Source organism: Thunnus maccoyii, chromosome 8, assembly GCF_910596095.1.
Source record: "Thunnus maccoyii chromosome 8, fThuMac1.1, whole genome shotgun sequence".
Taxonomy (NCBI): domain Eukaryota; kingdom Metazoa; phylum Chordata; class Actinopteri; order Scombriformes; family Scombridae; genus Thunnus; species Thunnus maccoyii.
The window spans coordinates 13627417-13644703 of NC_056540.1; the positions used below are offsets into that span (position 1 = coordinate 13627417).

The 17287-nt window shown below is 37.8% G+C and overlaps 2 protein-coding genes across 3 annotated transcripts; one reads left to right on the top strand and one right to left on the bottom strand.

Moving 5' to 3' along the window:
• Nucleotides 1-166: 166 nt before the first annotated feature.
• Nucleotides 167-7534, top strand: uprt (uracil phosphoribosyltransferase (FUR1) homolog (S. cerevisiae)). The gene is made up of 7 exons (XM_042418949.1): nt 167-742; nt 1983-2025; nt 2163-2232; nt 2525-2587; nt 4897-5058; nt 5830-5928; nt 7132-7534. Exons 1-7 carry the CDS (start codon nt 510-512, stop codon nt 7236-7238), a joined length of 777 nt encoding a protein of 258 aa, XP_042274883.1. The 5' UTR covers nt 167-509; the 3' UTR covers nt 7239-7534.
• On the bottom strand, nt 7458-15271 carry zdhhc15b (zinc finger DHHC-type palmitoyltransferase 15b). Of its 2 annotated transcripts, none has more exons than XM_042418947.1 (11): nt 15131-15271; nt 14470-14496; nt 14282-14376; nt 14062-14182; nt 13426-13495; nt 13029-13061; nt 12819-12939; nt 12155-12287; nt 11856-11982; nt 11351-11466; nt 7458-9668 (listed from the first exon to the last, which is right to left on the bottom strand). In XM_042418947.1, the coding sequence occupies exons 1-11, from the start codon at nt 15246-15248 to the stop codon at nt 9625-9627; spliced, it is 1005 nt and encodes a 334-aa protein (XP_042274881.1). In that variant the 5' UTR covers nt 15249-15271; the 3' UTR covers nt 7458-9624. The 2 variants fall into 2 exon arrangements, with proteins under 2 accessions (XP_042274881.1, XP_042274882.1); XM_042418948.1 differs by lacking the exon at nt 15131-15271 and adding an exon at nt 14664-14880.
• Between the last annotated feature and the right edge of the window lie 2016 nt (nt 15272-17287).

The window sequence follows — 17287 nt, forward strand, 5'->3', positions numbered from 1 at the left end:
CTGATTGGCTAGTACTCGTTGCCTTCGTTGTTTGGGTTGGTTAGGTTTAGGCATGAGGAGTGAGATTGGTTAGGGTTAGGGGAAGAACATTAGGACAAGCCAATCAGAGGTAGAGTAGGGCGGGTCATAACTTTGGCATCCTAGGAAAAAAACGGCGGTTAGCGAACACGCTGGTTGACGACATATCCGGCCTTCGTCAAAAGCTGTCAGTGTCAAAGCTAGCAAGAGAGCGGCTTTTATTTGACACTATAATTATAGGGAGAAATCAGCCGCTAATTTGATTTTAACACGACGCGAGTGAGTATCTTAAGGTTTGTGAATGTGGTCCCAGTAGTTGTTTTTAATGCGGTAGCTACGTGAATCGGGAATTTTCACCTCAAAACAACGGCCGAAGCTAAAGGAAAAACACGTTGTCTGGCTGCTCCTCTTTGTCAGACAGCTCGGTCAAGCCACGTTAACTTTTGACTATAGCACGGGTGTGCTAGGGAACTCTTGACCTCGTACTCAGGATGCCATGTCATAATCAGCAACTGAACAATGTGAATAATGGCCAGGAGCTACCCATGAAGCAGGTACGGTTTGCAAACAGCAACAGCAGCAGCAGCGTGCCCGCAGTGCTGTCCAGCTCTGAGCCAAGTGATGCCACCACACAGCCTGTAAACCAAGAAACACTGGGACCTCAGCTTAAGCTGCTTCCTCTGAATGACCAGATCCGTGAATTACAGACTATAATCAGGGACAAGTGAGTCACTGCTCTTTTATCTTGATATACACGCCATTACAATTCAACATTCAAGCCCCCCTTTCACTCAAAAATGTGTTTTGCTTCTTGTTCCTTCCGTTGGATGTTTGAGCTTCACTGTGCAGAATAATGTGTGTGCAGAGTTTGTTTTCACATTCATCTGCTGAAAGTGGAAAGTTTCTCTTAGATCATTGAAAATCCCATTGTAAAGGAAGGGCCTATGAGCAGGATTTGTGACAACACAACTAGTTTTGAAGCCAATCCTGGTCCAATATTTAACTTACACAAGTGTAAATTAAAAACTTGAAGCATCCAGTGCACAAACACTGATAATAGACTTTACAGTTAAGTAGGAAACATCTTATGTCCAACAGTTAAACTTTTGAAATGAAATGTATTTACATATTTATAGGTGGTGGAACTAAATGTTTTATGTACATCTTAAAATATGTCTGAAGGGCATCCTTAAGCATCACAATAGTTATGACTCAATACTTTGTTTTCAACGTCATGACAGGTTTTGTTCAAAACTAATTATTATTATAATTACCATTATATTATTATTATGGTCTTGGGAGTGGGCAATATTTATATAATCTTCTATCATGATATATGTAACTGCATATCGTGATATAATCTGTATATCATGATATATTACATTCTCTGGAAATACAAGTTAGAAACTGTTGTATACAGTAACCAGATGGCAATGTCTGTCATAAAACAGATTTGCAGCATAGTCCACAATGTCTTAAACCACACAGTAATATTAAAGGGATAGCAACCATGGTATAAATGGTACAGCAAAATCTCTGATGGTATTTTTTTCATGGTCATATAAACTCCCCCTATATAGCCTTTTGGGGAAAAACCTTAGTAATTTGGATATAATGCAACTAGAACAGCCAACATACTATGTTGTACTGACCAAACAGGGTTACAGTCACTTAGACACTATTGTTATTGTCTTAGAACTATTGTTAAGAAGTGAACGTCTCCACTTATACTTTATTCAGTTGTTTCATCCTCATGTCAACTTACCTCACACATATATAATGATCCCAATCAGTTCCACACAGGGAGGTACGGACATTTTCAACAGAAAATGAAAAAAGAGCACTGAAACCTGATTTAGTATTCATTACTGGGAGAGATAACGTGGATTTGATGCATCCCTATTGTAATGTACTTTCTAAACTACCTGATCACACATCGCTAATGTTTTTATTCATATTTGCAGGACTACCAGCAGAGGAGATTTTGTGTTTTGTGCTGACCGACTGGTAAGATCATGACTTTCTACTACATACTGAGCGTGTGTGTGTGTGTGTGTGTGTGTGTGTGTGTGTGTGTGTGTGTGTGTGTTTGTGTGTGTGTATATTTATAAACTACTTCCTGTTTTTTTTTTCTCCACCAAAAGATCAGACTAGTAGTTGAAGAAGGCTTGAATCAGCTCCCCTACTCAGAGTGTACTGTGACCACACCAACAGGTGAGAATCTCTTTCCAATAAAAAGTTAATAACAATTAATAAGAATAAGTTCATGGTCCTGTTTTTAAGGATGGACACATAATCCAAGCTCAAATATGTAAGATGTTCCTGGTCCATGGATAAAAATGACTAAATCCAATAACCTTAATGCATAAATAAATGCTGGGTTCACATCCTTCATTGTTTTACGTCCAGCATATAATATGTGACTGAGTGGGCTCATTCAGAACAGCTACATTTTCTTCAGAACAGCTACATTTGTGACTGTTCCTTCTTCATTTTTTTCCTTCAGGGTACAAGTATGAAGGTGTCAAATTTGAAAGAGGCAACTGTGGAGTCAGCATTATGAGGAGTGGTAAGTCAAACCCTCCGTAGCTCACCTACCAAATGAGAGTTTCTCCTTTGTAAGGACATGTATTATGTCTTCCATGCATATGTGATTTGTGCCCACCGTGCACTCGTACTGTACATTCTGTTCTGCCGGTATTCATCAGGTCAGACTATTGTGTGCACTTGATCATACTTTTTTTTTTTAGCAGCAGCAGTTACTTCTTTATCTCAGTGAAATTGATTGAATACTAAGTAATACAATAGAATCATATTACACGGGGCATTTGAGACAGATACAATTCTGTACTTAGCACAGCATGTTCTCCGAGGGCATCGCAGTCAGCCGAAGTGACTCTTACGTTCTCTTTCAGATTTAATGAGACTGTTATCACTGTCATGTGCAAAATCTAACGCTGTTATTGCAAAACCCGTGTTATCCTTTTATGACGGTAACGCTTGGGCAGAAACTGTAAAACATACATCTGTTAAACACATAGTATAGCCCAAACACTACATCTAAAAGGAAACACGGCAGCCGTGCATGACGCAAGCCGAAACACTTGGGCCTGTTGTTTTGTATGGAAATCCACACAGCGGTGGCTTCTTGACAGATTGTCCTTGTGGGTTGACATGCATCAACATGTCAGGATGTGTCAGCACCCCCCAAAAAAAGCAGCAATTTCATTACATTTGCTCTCAAACATCCAGGTTACTATACCTTTCCTACTATTTTTAGTATGACTATGAGGAGCGTCCAGGATGTTATATGGGCTTTCATGTGGCCGATGTGTATCGCATTTGACTTGCACAGAGTGTGAGAAGTGTTGTGGAAATTTTCTCTCGAGAAAGAGGCACACGGAGACATAAAGAAAGCATTAAACATTGTTACTTGTTGAAGCAGTTGTAAACACTGTACAATCCATCACATCATCAGTAACAATTATACAAATGTCCAAACACAAACAAAAATACAATCATCTTGTATTTTTGGAGAGAAAGCATGTTGTTCAGCTGGCCCTTTCCTCAAAGCCAGCCCTTTCTCTAAAGATTGTGAACTCAAACTTGACAGCTTTATACCTCTCCAGAAGCAAAGCTAAAAACAGTCTGGTCCCTAAATGGACACTTCCACAAACCATTACACCTTCTTACAAACAAGTATGGTCTCTAAAACAGTAGGCTTAAGACAGATATCTCTAGCTAACCCCAGAGGTCAGCAAGCAACCCTCAGATAGAAACAGGTTCAAGAGTTCAACTAGCCTAGGAGTAGGATTTCTTCACCAACATGTATCCCTTAAAATGACAATGACATTTCATCACATTCAGTTGATAACAAACATTGACTCCTCCTAGAACCTACTATTCAATTTTCTTTCACAGAAGGTAGTGTATTTGGTAAAGGTGGAGTAAAAATGGATCTTTTGATCATGAGAGCATACGTGCCAAGTATTGATATATTTTTTTAATATTCTAAATGTGGACTTTTTTTTCACAGTACTTGTGATCCAGTTGTCCACTGTAATGTGCATATTTGTAGAGTGGTGGGCTGCGTAGATAGTAGCACACACACAGTTCAGAGAAATATAGAATTTAATGTAATGTAGTGGTTTTTTATGAGTCTATTCATTCTGTCTAGAGGCGAGATAAACAAAGTGAAAGTGAAAAACACAGTGTCTTATTAGATCAAACACATTTTGTCAGTGAAACAGTTTTACTGATGGATCAGTAAAGAATTTATATTTGTTAACAGCAATTGAAAGCGTATCATTAGTTTTGATGGTTGAGATTGTGGAATTACAGAAGCATAATACTCACGTACTCCATAGGGAAGTCAAAAGGAACAATACAGTATGTGCTCTAGTAATATTGGTATTGGACAGGATAGCAGTCAAACAAGTTAGCAACTGTAATAAAGACTCACTGAGCACTTTATTAGGAACACCCGTCAGACATTATCAGAAAGGTGATAATTCTATTTTATGTTTATAATTGAGGTCGTAGTGGGTGGTGGTGGTGTACTGGACTGCATTATATTGAAAAGTGCTCCTAATATTATTAATAATAGCCCCTCGTTAATGTTAATGGGGTGTTCCTAATAAAGTGCTCGGTAAGTGTATTTCATCAAAAATGAGGACATGATGATGTCACTGCAAGAAATCTACTAAAATACTGTAATAGTGTATCACAGCCCCTCTGCTGACTGTATGCGGCATAATGAGAATATCTTGATGTTTTTGTGGCCATTGGGAAGCATCGTCAATTAAATCTCCAAACCATAAATGAATTTAAAATGAACAACATTTCCATCCCAGTTGTGTTCTGTGTGTCTCTCCACAGGTGAGGCCATGGAGCAAGGTCTCCGCGACTGCTGCCGCTCCATTCGCATCGGCAAAATCCTCATTCAGAGTGATGAGGAGACACAGAAAGCCAAGGTCTACTATGCCAAGTTCCCCCCAGATGTTTACCGGAGGAAAGTGCTGCTCATGTACCCCATCCTCAGTGAGTAACAGCGGGCTGAGCTGTGCTGTAGTTTATACTACTGATGACTCCAGTTTACAACCGACAGAGGCACATAAATGTCAAGAGATGTGCATTTTGGTGCAAATGTAGAAACAGTTTCATGTATTTATTCATTTTGAGAGTTCTCCTTTGAGTTGACCTTCACCACCAAGTCTACATTTCCACATCACACAGGCCCATTCACACTGTTCTGATAATTATAGCTCTCATGGGGGAAATTATACACTGCCTGGGAGATAGCCATCAAGCTGCTGAATAGCATAATGAGGGCCAGCAAAAATAGTATCTTTCAGCATTTTTCTGCCCTCAATTTAAAAAATAAATAAATAAATAAAAAATAAAATATATATATATATATATATATATGATGGCGAGCCTGGTTTAAGGTATGTTTAATTATGTCAGAATGATGGAACATATGGTTGCATTGATGCATGCTAACAAGGTCACAGACATTAAAGCCTGCCAAGTGGCCCAGACTCATGTGCAGATCAGTGGTCATGCAGTTCAGAACGTTTTTGAGATGATAACATAATGCAAACAGTCAAATTATAAATTTATGTCACGATGCTTTATTAACCTGATTCATTGTAAAAATGGAGTAGGCACGTTTTAAATGAACACTGTGTTTCTTTCTGTTGTTGGCTTATTTGTCTTTCTGTAAAAAAAAAAAAAAAGAAAAAAAAAAGTGATGTTTTTAAGTGTGAAATGTGACCCAAACTTGTAACCTTAAATTGTGTGTGTCTGCAGGTACAGGGAACACTGTGATTGAGGCAGTGAGGGTGCTGATAGAGCACGGAGTCCAGCCCAGACATATTATCCTCCTCAGCCTCTTCTCCACGCCTCATGGTATACCACCACAGCCAGCTCGCTGCACCACCAATTTACTTTTGTTTACCCACCACATCACACATTTAGTCTCCAATCTCCTCTGCACTCTCCTCTCTACTCTTGTTCCTGCTGTATCACTGCCTTTATACGACTGGTAACCACACTGCCATCCAGTAACAATGCTAATGATCAGTGTTGCCCAGGAGTTCAACCAACAATGGTTTCAAACTAGCGAACAAAGCTGCCCAGCATTTAAAACTGGACCAGAAATTGTTTATTAGGTTTATCTTGCAAAATACAGGTAGATTTTGAAGGTTTAAAGATAATATTTGTAATTATGGGGTAATTTGAGGAATTCGTCCTTTTAACAGTTTTTTTCCATTAACTGTAAGTATGTATTTGGTTTTTGCACCACTAGTATCAGGGCCTGAGTGTGGTGATGTCATTTAGATGGTTGGTGTATCTTTCCGTCCATCAAGGACATCTAATAGTCAGATTTTGGTGACATTTGCTGCGGATATTAATGGTTCCCAGAAGAGGATGTTTAGAAATGTTCTTTCTAGGAGTGACACCATCAGACCAAAATGTCCAAAAAAGTATTAAAATCTGAAGGACTTATTACCAAAAATTTCCTAAGCTGCTGTTTCTCTCTTTTAACTGTTAATTTTACTCATTTCTAACAAAAGCAGTAACGCATTAGGATAATTTTAAAAACTTCATCCAATATGGTGACATACTGTACATGCATACATGGGATTACACTACTACTGCGTAGACTTTATCCTTTTTATCCTTCATCTCCCTGTTTCCATTATTTGGTCACATCCAAAATGTTTTCTGAAAAATGTAACTGTGTAAATAGTCTCCTTTTATTCCTTTTATTCCTATTTTATCATGCATATTTGTGAATGTTGCAAAAGAAATGGGCTGTGTCTGAAATCACTTCTGCATTGCACTGTGGAAGTGTAAGCAGAAAGTAGTGAACATGCCATAGACAGGACTTTATTTGTTCCATTGTGGAATATTTGAAAGCACTAATAGATGAATTTAACACTCAGAATTCAGACACTCAAATAAAATGGTGGACAGTAAATATAATGCACGACAAAAGTAAATAGAGACTGATGTTGAATGCAGTCAGAATGTATCTAAAGAGACTTTATGGTTGAATAAAGTTGAAAAAAGAATGAGATATCTAACATCTTTTCTCTTTTCTCCTAGGGGCCAAATCTATAATCCAGGAGTTCCCAGATATCACCATCTTGACCACAGAGGTTCATCCAGTGGCTCCAACACATTTCGGACAGAGGTACTTTGGCACCGACTAAACCAAGGACAACCTGAGGAACATGATCTGTAAATTGTTTCAAGTATATTTTGTCTGGTTTATTTAAATGTATCTCATGTTCTCCTTGTTGTGCCAAATACTACGATATCTCCTAAACTGACCTAAAATGATTAATCTGATCGACTGTATTTATTTTATTTCCCTTTTTTTTTGCTGTGTATACTCATGCTATAGAAACAAAACAATGCTGAGTCATGTCAAGAGTTCAAGTTGGATCATTTTATTTTGCATGTTACAACTGATGGATCAATAAAGATTTATATTTGTTAACAGACAGAACAGCAAATGAAACAATATCAGTATTTTTGGTGGTTCAGAGGTACTGAAAAGGGGAAGCGCCACAGTCACGTACTCCAAAGACATTTTAAGAAGGGACCACATTTGCTCTCTAGTGATACTGAACTCCTGTCTGCAAACTTGTCATGTAAAATACTGGGTATCATTTGTCATCTTGTGTTACAAATGTCCAAGTATTTGATAAATGCATGTTACTTCAATACTTTAAGTGTCACTTGATGGAACAAAATATACAGACACTGCCTGCAGCAGTTATGAATCAGTAAACTCAATACACAGGAAAAAAGCAGAAAATCTTAACAATAAATAGACACAAGACAACATGAAACACTCAACATCGACATCTTTCCTAATGATTTCAAACACTGTGAATCATACCTCACATAAAAACAACATACAACTTTAATCAATAGATGACTTGAAGTATTTCTCAGACAAGAGCAGCATTTGATTTGGCTGAGCCAACATAGAAAATGAGATCTGATGAAGCAAGTAAAAGTGTCAAGATCAAACACCATAAAGGCTTAAATCGCCCTGGAACTGAACAGACGGGTTAAAGAAAAGGTTTTCAACAAAGTGTACCGGCGGACATCTAATGAGTAAATACACAAACATACAAACCATGAACAGTCCCACTGAGGAGAATCTGTTTCATTGGTATTAAAAATTTCAAAATACATAAACACAGGTAGAAAAACAAATAGATCATATTGCAGAAGACCACTGACCTCTACCAACCAGTGGATGAGGATCAGTCATTATAAATGCGTACAGTTAACTGCATGGTTAAAAAGATCAAAAACTAAACATAGACAAAGAAGAACACGTGTCCTCCTCTATGTATTATTTTGTGCCTATAACGAAAGCTATTTTCACTTCACTCCCCTGCCTCCTTGCATCCACACAGAACTATTATTATATCTGGGATGGCTGATATGGTAAGAAACAAGATTGTGACAAGTATTTAGTAAAAAAAAAAATGTCTATCACAGTATGTTTCGTATGCACATCCCAGACTTATCAAACTGATCACTGCATTTTTTTTAAAACAGCATTCATGACATGATATCCAGTAGATTCAGGATATGATTCCAAAAAAGAAAAAAAAGATGAACATTATGTTTACTCAGCTCTACATAATCTGGGTGAGATTTCAGCATGATTTCTCAAAAAAATATAAGCTGTAGCTGTGAACTGAAGCTAGTTTTGTTTTTATTACTGTCACCAGTCTGATCAGACATACGTAGTAATGCTGAAAAATATCTATTAAAGCGTATGATAGGTTCTCTTGTGTGCCGCCTAAAATGTTGGCACTCGGAAGCAGGGTGCTGGATACATTCTTTGAGAAAATGGATTCCCAAAAACACAGGAATATATAAATAGATATGTAAGGCGCAGGTTAAGTCAGGTATTCTAATATGCATTGTCGAGGAAATAAAATAAAATATGATAATATGCTGCAAGACCCTAACTGATCAGGCCAGTCAACTGAATCGCTACAAGAGACCTCCGGAGTAATATGAGTGTGAGGTCAAATTAGATGCCACCCAGCACAGACCAGGCGCTAAGGTGCAACACTGTACACACTGTAAACTCACAGCCCAACACTGGAACAGAGGCATATAAAAACAGTACAGTGCCAGATAGAAGCTTCCCAATTTACAGTAATTAATAGAGGCCAACGCCTTGAGATGAACAACCAGAGAGAAACGTAACACCCATGGTTTGTTGTCTTGTACATATGTGAGCTGATATTTGACAGGTTTTCAGGGTTTCTTTCCCCCAAATCAAACAATACTGTCGTTCATCTATCCATGAGGGGGGATGACGTGATGCTGCTGGTTGTCCATCCAGTTCTTCTCTTTATCATTGTTATGTAAAACACCAGGGTAAGAGCGGCAATGACAGTCCAAATGCAGGTTTCATCCACACGTTTGGCCCTCTTCACAATTCTTTCGGAGTGTCTGAACATCCACGAGATTTGGAATGCATTTGCCTCTTGAAACACAGTGTGTGCGATAGAAATCTACATCTTCTGTACCAGTGTGAATTGTCCTTACATTAAATTACTATTCCTCCATCTCTATGGTAACAGAAGGGTCGTGGTCCTCAACTGAAATGAAAAAAAAAAAAAAGAGAGACATTTTTAAGTTTTCCGCATCTTGGTTGTAACTGATTCAGCTCACACAGTAGTTACAGTGTGATGCATATGACCACCAGGTGGTAGCAGAATGTTGTGGTGCAAACCCAAACACAGCATCACAACACTTAATGAGGGGTGAGATTGGTGCCTGCAGATTACTGAATTTGAGCACATTCTCATGCGCAGTTGTTTGGTGTGATTACTGTTGTTCAATGAACTTTTTCCCTCCAAGGTGACAGTGTGTCCTCTTCCTAGCTGTTTAAATTGGGTGCTTTTTGACTTTCTACACTAGATACTGTTTTGTTTTGTCATTTTTAGGTGTGTGTCCTCTATGTTTATGGAAAACTGAGTTATGGAAAATATGGGGTCTAAATATGAATCCAGATTTATTGCATTTATTGTTTTTTCAGGTTCCAGAAAATTCTTCTGTTATTAGAAATGGTGAAATCAAGTGAGAATCAAGTGCTACTGAGACTTTGAAAAATATTTTGCAAACACTTGATGTTGCAAGTGACTAAAATCAGAATTCATCTTGACAATTTATAAAAATACCTTTCAGAAGAATATTTAAAAACGGTACATTTATAGGACCTGTGTAGTCATTTCACACTATTTGTTTTCATTTCTATGATAGACTGACAGGCAGTGTGATCTAGAAACCTTTATTAGGGCAGAAAATTCATGTCAAGCTTGAGAGGACAGTTAACTTTGCAGCAAAGTAATTAAATGCATGATGAGGTCATATTTGACAAACAGCAATACGTAATCATGTTGTATGACTCTGCAAGCTGTCAGTAATGGATTTTTAAAACACTGGGAGACAACAAAGTCTGGGAGGTAAGGTAAGGCTAAAGCTAATAGGATGGCCAATAGTAGTTTCTAAATATGGCAGATTAATGGATTTAGACAAGAAAAACTAAAATTACACTGATGTTATTCTTTAGTGCATCAAGATCAGTGGTAAACAATAATGTCACCAACGTGTTATGTGAAGAAAAGTGCATTGACATAACTATTTTGGTTTGGTAATGCAGATTATGATGGTTACGGTGGGACATTATGCAGCTCAAGAGACTTTTACTGCATGTAATTGTTTTAAATAACTTTATCACAATTCAGTTTTAATGTAATTAAAAGCAGTTTCAAATTTACTATTACATAGTGCTGAATTACAAACTCTTTCAAAGCCACAATTGCTACTTATGGTATAATTTAAAAAACTTTAAAATGTTGGCAACATCTGGATACTCAGGCAAGGCATTTACTTGGAAATACAGTATAATCAAAGTGTCTGTGGAAGAGAAGATCTCTTTTTCTGGTGGCACCAGTCTCCCTCAGTTAAACCTTTTAAGGGACTCATTTTTTTGTATAGATATAGTTTATTTATTTTTGTGGTTAAACTCTGAAACAAGCACATTTACTGTGGTTTGACACTTTTCAGACTGCTACTAAGAAATGTCATCCCACACCTATCCTGTGTGACAGTGCTGACGCTGCCTATCATAACTTAAGTGAACAATACTGTATATGCGCACTCAATGTGAAAGTTACTGATTTCAACTTTAAGATGTTGAAATTAACTTTGTATTCTTGGAACTGCGGAGAGCATGTGGATGTAGAAATAAGCATATGACAAAATTAAAGTGACTCACCCAAGCTTCCTTCCTCAGAGCCGTCATCTGACTCCTCCCACATCTCCTCATTAGCTAATAAGGGATTCTGGGATTCACTGCGATTCTTCAAGGGGAAGTAGTGACCATTCCCTTGGCTGACATGTACATTGCACAAAAGAAGATGGAGGCTAGTTAAAGAACCCAGTCTTAATCCAATCCCTCGTTCTACATTTTGTTAATTAGCTCCAGCTCTGCTGCATGTAGAAGAACTTTGTATTATGCACCTACAGTCAAATTTATCCAGTCACCAGCTCCCTATCGCTTCCTATGAGCTGTTCATGTTCTATGTATATCATTTAGTTTGTGCACTTAGAATGTTTTTATTCTCTGTTGCAAAATTCTTCTGCAAACCAAATGTCTTTTATAAAGCAAAGTCTAAAATTAAAGTGCACAGGTGCATTACAAACGTCAAGCATCACTGAAAATTGAGTAGAAACATCAAGCAAATTATGATCCTCGCTTGCCGTCTTGAAAGTAAGCTCACCTTGTGAAGACAGGGATGAACCACAGTCTCCGATCCTCTCCAAATACCTGCCGCAGGTTTCTGCGTATGCCAACATTGAAGCCATTTCTGTCTGGTCCACTGACAAAAACTGGAGCTGAGAAGGCCTCTGGAAAAGGAACAAACAACTGTAGGTCAGAATATGTTTTTGTAATTCTCCACATTTATATTTTTTACAAAGGACCACAATTTATAACACATAGAAATTCAGTTTTTGTCCATTCTTCCACCAATTGAGCAGTTTTATAAAAGTAAATACAGGTAAATGCAGAAACCCTTACCTAAAGTGGATCTGTTTTTGGCCACCAACCAACAGTGGTAACCAAAGAGGAACATGAGACTGACGAAGAACATGAGTGCCACAAACATGAGGAAGAGGACGTGGAACTTTGCGGGCCCATTTGGCAAGTCTCCCTGAGAGAGAGAAACAGGAGAGCTAGAAACTTGAGCAAAATGGTGGACTTGAAAGAAAGACAGACAGACAGACAGAATAACTACAAATAGAATAGAAAGTAGAGATATAACCTTAACTGTAATATACTATTTGCTGAGTATACACTGTTCAATAATGTTAATATGCTATAGTACACTATACATTAGTGTAATTCAGGTGGATATCGCTACTAAAGGTACATGATTGTCTATGGGTGTTAGAATTACGTGTATATTGATACTTGAATAATTTCCATTATGTATCTACATGTGATAACAGTATATAGACAGTACTTTAAAGATGATCAAAATATGAATCAGAAATATAACAGATGTGATAGATAATGTAATAAAGTGGAAAAAAAGCAGTGACAGTGAAAAAACAATGTGTAACTCATGACAGGTCCTCTGTTCTTGTGGAATACCGATACTGCTGACTACAACTCAAATCTGCTCTATGACTGCATTTTAAGATGTTAAGCATGAGTGACCATCTGGACTGAAGACACTTACCACCCAGAATTTGAGGAAATACTGAAAGACTGTGGATGCGATGAATACACAGTACAGCATGGAATAGGAGAGGAAAAGCAGGAAAAACTTGTAGTTGGAAAAGCCAACACAGTTGTTCACCCTGAAAGAAAAATAAATTATGATGTCAGAAAATTTTATTTATACATAAATTCCTTCTCAAAGGGAAATACAGACGAGGTTACAACTTACCAGGGACAGTGGTGATCCATCTTCAAAACACACCTTAAAAAGAAAAAACTTTAAACTTCAGTCACTGATTTGATTATACATGCCCTTACAAAACATTAGTGTCTACAAATCAGCTGGACAGTGTTTCTTATGTACTAAAATCTTGATAATATAACTCACATCATCAAACTCTTATTGTAATTTGTCTTGTCCTCCAGTCCAACTTTTAATTCATTCTGACAGCAGTCTGCTGATTCCTTTTTGTATAAATTAAAGCACTGCTCTGATTCTTTCTATGAGATAGTGAACCAACAAAGTGACACCTTCTAATTATCAGACCAGTCCCTGGCCAACAAATATCTCCTTCCCTAGAGCAATCTCTCTAGATGAATGGATTGGGGAGGAAAGAGTGACTTACGTTTCACAAACTGAGCAGTGGTGACAGCGGTCAGGCTTCAGTACCTGGCAGCGGTCGCAGAACCTGATAGCTAGAGACAAGAGGATGGCCAGGTGAATGGAGGACATTTGAGCTGAGCTTACCCTTCGCTTACTTCCTGCAGCCCAGAACTTAGTCTCAGCAATCAACACTAATGAAAGAGATACATTGGCTTATTACCCTGGATGGGGATGCTCAGGAGCGCACAATGCTAATTGCTCCTGCCTACTTGTTTACAACACACACGGATTATGCGCAAGATGATGTCCTTTCACAAACCACCAGATGATCTGAAATCAGTCACTACTGTTTCCACATTTAAAATGAGATTTGAAACCTTTCTGCTTTCTCAAGCTTATAACCAGCCTGAGTGTGTGTGGCTGGGCAACTGTTTTTCAACTTTTTATTGTTTTTTGGGTTTCCTTCTATTTTTTGTTGATTATTTTGTTAATTGTTGTATTTTTGTATATTTAAACTTTGCATTAAAATGATTTTATCCTGTTGATCAATTGCTTTTATGCTGATGTTAAGCACCTTGAACTACCATTGTGTATGCAGAGTGCTATATAAATAAAACTGACTTGACTTGACTTCAGTGTCAAAGTTAAGATAGTTCACCTCCAGACTGAGCTCGAGTGAAGATGGGCAGTTTCTTCGCAATCTCAACCAGGATTTGTTTCTGAGCATCTGGCCTCTCTTCCATCTCGTATCTTTGCTTGTCTGAGTATGACAGCTGAAACTAAGGCAAAAAAAACATGTTATGATCAACACCTGATTTTTTACACACTGCAGACTCAATATATGGTCCGATAAATCAATAACATTATGCTCAGGATACCTTTTTGCATGGTGATGAAGGAGGGGTAAAGATGGACTTCCAGTAGGTCCAGGAGAACATCACAAAGCAAACATGAAACACCAGTAGATAGGCCACTACAAACACAAAGTCACAACGATTAATGAAATGAACTTATTTTGTCTAGCAGCACAATGCTTGTAGCAAATAAAAATGAGTGGTTAACTCACCTTTTTCCAATGTGTTGGTGAGTGTAACTGTAGAAACAAGAATAAGGCATATTTAAAATACAGACTGGACACCAGGGACTTACAATAAAGTAGTTAAATGTTTCTACTAACACTGGTTTGACTATTTAAAAGGAACAACATTAACAGGTGTTATGGTGAAGTCTGTTCCCCCGTCGATGCATATTTCCCCTTACCTTTAACTGCACCTAACTTTATTCCTAAACCCAACCAGTGGTCCTCTGGGGTGTTTAACCGGACCCCAAGCTTACATAAACCCCAACCAGTTAGCTCTACTACGTCTAATCTAATCATAAGTCCTAAACCCAACCGCGGAAGTGGTGCTACGGAAAACACAATTTTGACAGGAGGGGAACATTAATTGAGGGGGTAACAGACTTCGACACAACACCGGCTAACACTACAAGAGAGATTAGTCACTAGCCAGTCTTTGTATGAATACCCTGACGCCTGAGTTGAAATAAAACATAGACTACGTGCCTCTTTTTAAAAGCTAAATGTGTTAACGAAATAAACGCTAACACCCTTAAACCACTTCCGCCTGGTTTTGCTAGCTGTAACGTTATCTCTGTCAACACTGCTGTGTGACAATCTGCGGTCTACAGTTTAACCGGTCGAAATCACAACAAATACTCATACTTACAAAGACATAGCTGAAATACGTAGGCGTAGTATGACCACAGCACCACGGAGGTTATTATAAGCACAGGTATCCAGGAGAAAACCCGCTGACAGCATCTCAAACCTCTGGAGAGAGCCATATTCCATCTAACCTCTGGTCTTATCTGTGCTCTACTACTATTCCTGCGAGTTATCCATCGATGTCATCGGGGAGCGATTCACCGCACTTCCTTAGTTAACCATAATAGGAGCCTGTGATAAGTCCTGACTACAGCTAGTGATAATAATAATAATAATAATAATAATAATAATAATAATAATAATAATAATAATAATAATAATAATAATAATAATAATAATAATATATTTACTGAGGTATATTTATTAAGAATATAAGAATATACGAGGCAGAATTGAAAAGAAACCACAGCTACTGCATAAAATCAGTCTGAAAATTCAGTTTGGTCTATGACAGCATTTATAAGGAGAAAAACAATTTTTCAAGACGCAAGCAAGATGTACGGTATTAACAAAAGAAAGCACACAAAAATCCAGTTTTAAAAACATAATTATCTGCATCCTGTGCAGGAATGCCTTCAGCCAGTGTTTCACTTTTACCTTGACATGATTAATTACAGCTAGGGGGCAATTTATTCCACTCTATGGCATTAGCATACAGGGGGAAAAATACATCCCAAATTTATAAACATTTAAGTTTGCTAGATTCACTCTGATATTACTTTCTTTATAAACACAAAAGATGTTGGGAGCTCTTCCATGTAAAGTCCTACGGACTGTATTTGTATATGTGCTCATTTCTTTCTCACTACAATACATTCATTTGGAAGACCCTTTTTTCCACAAAGCTTACTTACATTTTTAGCTATGCTAGTGGCATAGCTAGCTCTAGAGATGGGGATGTTGTCTGTTGGTCCATACTTAAATATCTCAACAACTAGACTATTGGATGGATGCCATGAAATGTTGGACAGACATTCATGACTCTCAGATGATGAATCCTACTGACTTTGTTGATCCCCTCAGTTTTACACACCATGAGGTTGGCATGTGGAATGAGTGAAATGTTTCAAAAACTATTGGATTGATTCCCATAGAGTTTGGTAATTCATGCCTCCCTCAAAATGAATTGTTACCACTTTGGTGATTCTCTGATCATAACCAAATACATACAAAACTAATGATGTTCCTGTTCTCACCAGCCTCTGCTACACTTTTTGCTGTGTTTTGTACTAATTAGTTAGCATGTTAGCACACTAACATGCTAAACTAAGATGAGGAACATTGTAAACATTGTACCCACTTAACATCAGCATGTCAGCATTTGTGAGCTGAGCATGTCAGTTATTGTGAGCATGTCAGAAGTATTACAAAAGCACGACAAGTCTCACCACTTTCTCCCCTGTTCATGAACTAACAGAGTAGTTAATAATTCCACTAAGTGCACTTGATTTTTAAGACCGACAATGAAATCTAAGTGTTAAAACATACATCTCCAAATATTTGGTTTTAATAAATGTTGAAGAATTTGATTGTTTATCAGTTATTGAAGAAGATGTGTACTGAGCTGGACTATGCTCTCTGGTGGACAAACTATGTAACAGCAACACTGCTTCTAAATTCACACAAACATATGTTGGCATTTTTGTACTGCAACTTTATAACTTATTAGCCAACATATTAGTCTATACTAATGCATCTGTAATAAGATAAAAACTGCCCAATATTTTCTGTCTGGCTCTATCCACTATCACCAAGACTTCGAGTATTACCAGGCAGACATTTTTCTCATGTACAGAACAAGGAAGTTTTGAGGCATTTTTGCTCACAGTAGAGAACTAATGGGAAATTAGGGGAGAGAGATGGTTGGTAGGTTACACAACCAGCTGGATTTCTGTCAAAATATCTGCAGGCCACACACACACACTCACACACACACACACACACACACACACACACACACACACGCACACGCACGCACACACACACACACACACACAAACACGAAATCACTCAAATGTTTTGTCCTGCCAAGATCACAATTGGATCAGCATTCTTTGAATATAAGCCCTGATTTCTGCTGCAGATCTCTTGCTTTTAACATAAAGAATAGTGTTCACCCTCTCCTCTAAATGCTCAGTGTATTACATCATCTTGGGTT

Coding starts and splice junctions, on each gene's coding strand:
- uprt (XM_042418949.1), top strand. CDS start 510: ATGCCATGTCATAATCAGCAACTGAACAATGTGAATAATGGCCAGGAG. Junction 743..1,982: donor CAGACTATAATCAGGGACAA/GTGAGTCACTGC, acceptor TCATATTTGCAG/GACTACCAGCAGAGGAGATT. Junction 2,233..2,524: donor TACTGTGACCACACCAACAG/GTGAGAATCTCT, acceptor TTTTTCCTTCAG/GGTACAAGTATGAAGGTGTC.
- zdhhc15b (XM_042418947.1), bottom strand. CDS start 15,248: ATGGCTCTCTCCAGAGGTTTGAGATGCTGTCAGCGGGTTTTCTCCTGG. Junction 14,377..14,469: donor CACCAACACATTGGAAAAAG/GTGAGTTAACCA, acceptor TTGTGTTTGTAG/TGGCCTATCTACTGGTGTTT. Junction 11,983..12,154: donor CAAAAACAGATCCACTTTAG/GTAAGGGTTTCT, acceptor TTCCTTTTCCAG/AGGCCTTCTCAGCTCCAGTT.